Below are 6,024 nucleotides of genomic sequence, written 5' to 3'. Positions count from 1 at the left end.
TCACGAGCCGCTTTTGAAATCGAGTGCTTTTCTTACGCCCTCATAGCAATTCTTTTTACGAACATTTTTTTGTGCTACGTATTTTGCTTTTGCGCGGGCACCGAGGCTGCTGCGCCTGACCAGAAGGCCAAGCAGCAACTTCAGCGCCCAGCGAGGGGCGTGAGAAATTCTGGCGCCCAGTAAGGGGCGTTGAAAATGCGTCCCTGGCTGGTTCCCGTTTTCTGTCTTCTGTTTATGCGACTTCGATTTGCGTGCTTGCCTAATAACGTCCTTTACGCGTAGCAGAGTTTGTGGGATTCGTTACAGGGCATCCCGAGCGTCGCTTATTTTTGTGGCGATCATTCGGGTTTGCGGAACACGTATTTCGGTATAACACTTTGGCAAATTAGTCTATGAATGTTTGGACAATTTTTGAGGTCGTTGGTTCTCTAGCATTATTTGTCTAGCATTATTCGTACACACAATCATAACATAGTCACATAGTTCGCTACACATAACTACATTACAAACATGGATTTGAAAATTAAATATGTCACGTACTTTATGATAGGCTTCTATGGGTAGTATTTGCGCCTGGCGTAGTACCGCTTCTATCGTAGATCCAACACATGCCCCGGTCGAGGTAGTGTCTTCAACAGACGAATTTCGCTCAAGAGGCCAACCCGCAAGTGCAAGCCAAGGGGGCATGCAGGCGAGAGGGACCTAATGAGCGAGCGATTGGGTTCTGGATAGGTGTACTACCTGCACAAGTACCGAGTGGGCAACATGCGCGGCGTATGCACCCCCCTATTGGCGAAAAAGGTATCCTTAGTCCCAACTCCCGAGGGAGCCGAGATTCGTTATGCGGTTCTGCCCATTCACATTAATATGCTGATTTTCAGGTCGTCCCAACTTGATGTGGAAATAAACGCGGCGTAGGATCGTTTCACCCTTCGACTATTTTGATTACCTACAAGCACGAGTATTTCCTTCACTATCCCCAGTGGAGTCGCCACTGTGAGGGGGTCGAAAAAGCACGAGGCTAATGCATGACCTCGTCCCTCGTGGGTGTGACGATTCTTTTTATTCAATCAAGTGTAATTGGATTTCCTGTGAGTATACACCCAATTGACTAGTAATATAGGAGTCGCCATTCAGTTTTTAACAACAATGAGAAAAACTGACAAAACCCGGTTATCGTGACATAAAGGGAGTGCAATTATGTTTGACCACGACGACCGTAGGTTCCCTTGTGATCCCTGGTGTGGGGATCTCTCAACATACACCCGCAAGGTAAAGATTGAGGGTTCGGGGGACTGTAACTACCGAGAGGAGTACTTCGCTCATCGATAACTCCAGAGGCAGGATATCCTTACTAGCTCAGCATAAATAATTGAAGGGACATGCGTTAACTATTAAACTAATCTGAGTTGATTTTAGCAATATGCAACATATAATACTAGATCGATCGTGATTATCTGATTTAGATAGCATTAAGGGACCTAGCATGATAATCCAATTTCCCAAAAATATTATATTTGTTAGGCGTGATAGAACAATAGAATTTAGTTAGTTTAACAGTTCATAAAAAAGGCGAGGAAAGCAATTAAATCATCGAGAAGGGGCACATTACGACGCACCCTTGAGAGGTGCGTCACGGTTCTCAGAAAACTAACCACTTTGACTTTGCTATTTCTCCTTTTTATTTAACGAATCTCAAATTATGGGACAGGATACGTTCTGTTCGATTTCTGGATCGATTGCGACAGAACGCGTGAACAATTTCGCAACGTGAGGCTTAGGCTAAGGGTTGGAGTCAATACTCAGAATATGAATTGTGTGTTGTGTTCACGTCGAATTTGGGGCTGTATTTATAGGGGAGAGTTCGTGGAAAGATAGAATTGCAGAGTTCTAATCCACAAAGAATTAAAAAAAAAACACGTACCTAGGTATTTTCAGCGCTAAGGCCTGGGCGCCGAAGATTTCGGCGCCCAGAGCCAGGCGTTGAAAATAGGGTCAGGGCTTGTTTTCTTAGCCAGATTCGGATTCTTGAAATCCGTAGAGTTTGAGACTTAACCGAGTCTTTTAGGGCGTATCAATTTTATGACGGAATGCGTCTGGGCCCGTTACGAACTCTAGACTCGTTAGGATTTTAATTAATACGTAACTCCTATTTTCGAATCATATTAGGAATAGGATTCTCGCAGTTTTCTATCTCATTTAGGATTTATGTTGGAGTGCAACACTTAATTCTGACAGGTTTCTATCTTTTTATGACTTGCCACTTTTAAAAGCTACCTTTTACGGCAGTTACTATTTTTAGCGGGTTTCTATAAATAGAAGGTTTCGGGTGAAATGAAAAGGAGAATTGAGATTCGTTTATTTTATAGGAGATGCGTTGTCAAGTGGATATTTACGCTTTCATCATCGAACCTTTCCCTTTCGGGAATGGGGACAAAAGTAGGTGTCTACACCTATCAATGATTCGTTTCCTGACGATCGTCTATTCTCTTTGTCTACCCAATCCCCATGAAATGCAGACTTTGCAAATTACTGTGTTGGTGGCTCCCATCTTCCGGAATTGACATATCAACAACGTAAGAGGTTCTACCATGATGCTAAGCGGTATTTTTGGGATGATCCCCATTTGTATCGGAAGTGTGCCGATGGTATGTTTCGTAGGTGTGTGGCGGATTGGGATACCCGCGGTGTTCTTAAGCATTGCCACAGTTTACCTTCGAAGCTACATGCGGTATTCAAGCCCCCACAACAAGTTCCAACAACTTTTAGATCAAGCTCTCCTTGATCTATTTGGTCCAAATCCACCCCTTTTGTGGGAAGAGCAATGAGTCACCTCACAAACATCTCAAACAATTTGAGCACTATTGTGACACAATCAAGCACAATGGTGTCACATCGGATTACGTGAGGTTGACATTGTTTCGTTTCTCACTACATGGGCGAGCAAGTGATTGGCTTGACAAGGAGGTCAAGCCCAACTCACTTCGCAGTTGGAACGAGGTGACTAGTGCGTTCTTGGCCAAGTTTTACTCGCATGGGAAGACGGCGGAATATCGCCACAAAATCCAATCCTTTGAGCAAAGGCGAGACGAGTCACTCTTCGAAGCTTGGGATCGTTTTAAGGAGTACCAAAGGGAATGCCCTCACCATGGGATCCCTAAATGGTTGTTGCTTTAAACCTTCTACTTGGGGTTGAGTCCAAGTTCAAAGACAAGTCTAGATGCGGGCGCGGGAGGTCCCATCATGAACAAGACCCAAGATCAAATTGAGGAGATAATTGAGGACGTGGTCCAAAATTATCAAGCTTGGCATGTTGGTGCAAGGGACTATGATGGCAAGGGAAGGAGTGATGATGGGAAAGGATCGGTCTATGCTATGGAGCAAGCTCGGATCATTGAGAAGTTGAGCTGGCGATTGGAGAAACTTTAAAGAACACCAAGCCAACCGCTATCACCATCTACAACTCCACCTCCTTCGGCCACTCTTCTCACTAAGGGGAAGAGCAAGGTTAGTTCCTATGACACAATGCCTCCGGGCAATTCGTTTTGCGATAATTGTCAAGATTTATAGTCACTCCCCCAATGCATGCCCCTTGGTTCATAATGTGTCTTTTGTGGATTATGGCCCTTCATATGAAGGTGATTTTGATGTGGAATATGCTAATTCCTTAAATATGAGAGGTCTAGGAATGATAACCCTAACAATCAAAATTTTGCTAGGCAACCTAGAGGCCCCCCTATGTATGGTTCCCACCAAGGCTATGGCCAAGGAGGTGGGTATGATAGCCAAAACTGAGGTGGCTATAGAGCACAAGGCTATCAAAGCCAAGCACCCTATGATCAACCTCAAGGTTTTGGAAATCAAGGCCAATACAACTAAGGTAGTTACAATCCCAACCATCAAGGTGGTGGGGGTTATAACTACTCTTATGGGCAATTTAGGGGTGCCTCAAGTGGGGGTTATCCTTTGAACTCGGGAGGTCCTTATGGTGCATCTCAAATACCACCTCCCGGATTCAATTGACCGAGGACCTTTGGCAACCAATATCAATCAAACCTTAGTGGTTATGGCAATGCACCTCCACTACTCCCGCCTCTCAAGTCTAAACTTGAGACTCTCATGGAGTCGTTTGTGGGGGCGCAAGCCAAGAAGAATGTCGAGTTTGAGGATGGATTCAAGCAATCCAACACTCACTTGAAGATGATTGAGACCCAACTTGCTCAACTAGCTAGCACCATTAAAGAGCAACAAGTGCACACTAGTCTCCCACCTCAAGGTCAAGCGCCTAAACAAATGTATTCGGTTGTGACTCGGAGTGGGATGACTCTAGATGATGGTGCTAATCTAGTTGATGCACCTTGCTTTAGGGGTGAGGATCCTAAGGGGAATGAGTCTCCGGACTATGATATTGCGGAAGAGGAGTCCCATGTCGATGGTGTGATTGATGGTGTTAAGTCGACGGGGACTACTCTTCTTCCTCTCCCAATTCCACCTCCCCCCTATCCTCAAAGAATTTCTGGAAATAAACTTGATGATCAATTTCACAAGTTTTGGGAAACCATTAGCAAGCTTTATGTGTCATTGTCTTTCACCGAGGCACTCAAACAAATGCCTCACTATTCTAGATTCATGAGAGATATTCTTAGTGGCAAGAGAAGTTGTGAAGCAAAGGAGACCGTGCAACTCACGGAGAGTTGTAGCGCTCTAATTCAACACTCCTTTCCCCCAAAACTCAATGATCCCGGTAGTTTTTCTATCCCTTGTAGTATTCAAAAGCTCAAATTTGATAATGCTTTTTGTGATTTGGGGGTGAGTGTGAGCATCTTGCCATATAAGACCTGTGAGAAGCTCAAGCTAGGTGATCTCTCTCCTACCGCTATGTCATTGAAACTAGCCGGTCGATCGGTTATGTTGCCATTGGGTAGGATTGAGGATGTTCCCCTCGTTGTTGGCAAGCTTACTTTCCTTGTTGATTTCGTCGTCTTGGACATCGACGAGGATGCCCATACCCCAATTATCTTGAAGAGGCCATTCTTGGCTACAGCGGGTGCTCTCATCGATGTTCAAGGTGGCCTTATCACTTTGAAGGGCGGGAGACGCCAAGGCTAGTTTCAAGCTTGCAAATGATGAACATTGTTGCTCTAAGATGAAAAGTTGTATGAAAGTTGACACTCTTGCTTGTGTTGAGCACAATCATTCTTGTGCTATTGCTTCTAACAATCCTTGTGTTCTTAAGTGTGATTTTGAGATTGATAGGAAGGTGAAGAAGGACATGCACGAGACCTCCTTTGTGCTAGGCGATCCCTATGATGACGTCATCACCATTCCCGACACATTCGGGATGGATCTTGATGATGTAAGGTCACTCACTCCGGCATGTAATGGTGAGAGGTATATGAGCAAGAAGTCTAGGCAAGGCGACCCTACGCCTAGGAAGACTTGGTTTGGTCCCCACTCAATAAGTGGTGGTTTGGGTAAGTTGTTTGTGCCCAAGGAGGCCAAGAAAGGTTTATTGACTAGTGATGACCGAAGGTTGGTTGTGTTCGACTCCCCTTGAATTTTGGGGGGTCCGTCAAGCTAATGACGTTAAACGAGCGCTACTGGGAGCCAACCCGTGTATTCATTTCCTATCTTGTCCCCCCATGAGCTTTGGGGGGATTCGTCAAGCTAATGACGTTAAACGAGCGCTACCCAGGAGGCAACCCGGTTGTCTAACTCCTAGTTTTAGTTTTTATTTGATTTTATGCAGTATTTTCCATTAATTAGCTTAATTTTCGATTTAAAGGGGAAGCTTGTGAAAAATTTGCAAAATCATGTTTTGTGCGACCGAACACGATTCCTCGTTCGATCGCACAAAACTAGTTTATGAGGCAGAATGGCCAGTTTTTGGAAAATGATTGCACAGAACGACTTTTTCTGATTGGTCGCACAGACAGGCGGGGCTGCCTCTGAACTCTTTTATTCGAAAAATCGCGACTCCCCCGCCCATTTTTCTTCATTTGCTCGACACTCCTCTCATACTCT

The 6,024-nt window shown here is 44.8% G+C and overlaps 1 protein-coding gene and 1 non-coding gene across 2 annotated transcripts; one reads left to right on the top strand and one right to left on the bottom strand.

The window, feature by feature from the left end:
* Positions 1-3,052: 3,052 nt before the first annotated feature.
* On the bottom strand, positions 3,053-3,155 carry LOC130462244 (small nucleolar RNA R71). Its single transcript, XR_008922348.1, has one exon. It is a non-coding gene; the product is annotated as a small nucleolar RNA R71 (small nucleolar RNA).
* Positions 3,156-4,200: 1,045 nt separating this feature from the next.
* LOC110783638 (uncharacterized) lies at positions 4,201-5,109 on the top strand. Its single transcript, XM_021987991.2, has one exon. The coding sequence runs from the start codon at positions 4,201-4,203 to the stop codon at positions 5,107-5,109; it is 909 nt and encodes a 302-aa protein (XP_021843683.2).
* Positions 5,110-6,024: the final 915 nt, after the last annotated feature.

The sequence above is a fragment of the Spinacia oleracea genome, chromosome 5 (assembly GCF_020520425.1).
Source record: "Spinacia oleracea cultivar Varoflay chromosome 5, BTI_SOV_V1, whole genome shotgun sequence".
Classification (NCBI taxonomy): Eukaryota; Viridiplantae; Streptophyta; class Magnoliopsida; order Caryophyllales; family Amaranthaceae; genus Spinacia; species Spinacia oleracea.
Note: the sequence above shows the minus strand (reverse complement) of the source record. Positions and strands in the feature narration are given on the sequence as shown.

What these genes read in the sequence shown, in the direction of transcription:
- LOC110783638 (XM_021987991.2), top strand. Translation starts at nt 4,201, where the DNA reads ATGATTGAGACCCAACTTGCTCAACTAGCTAGCACCATTAAAGAGCAA.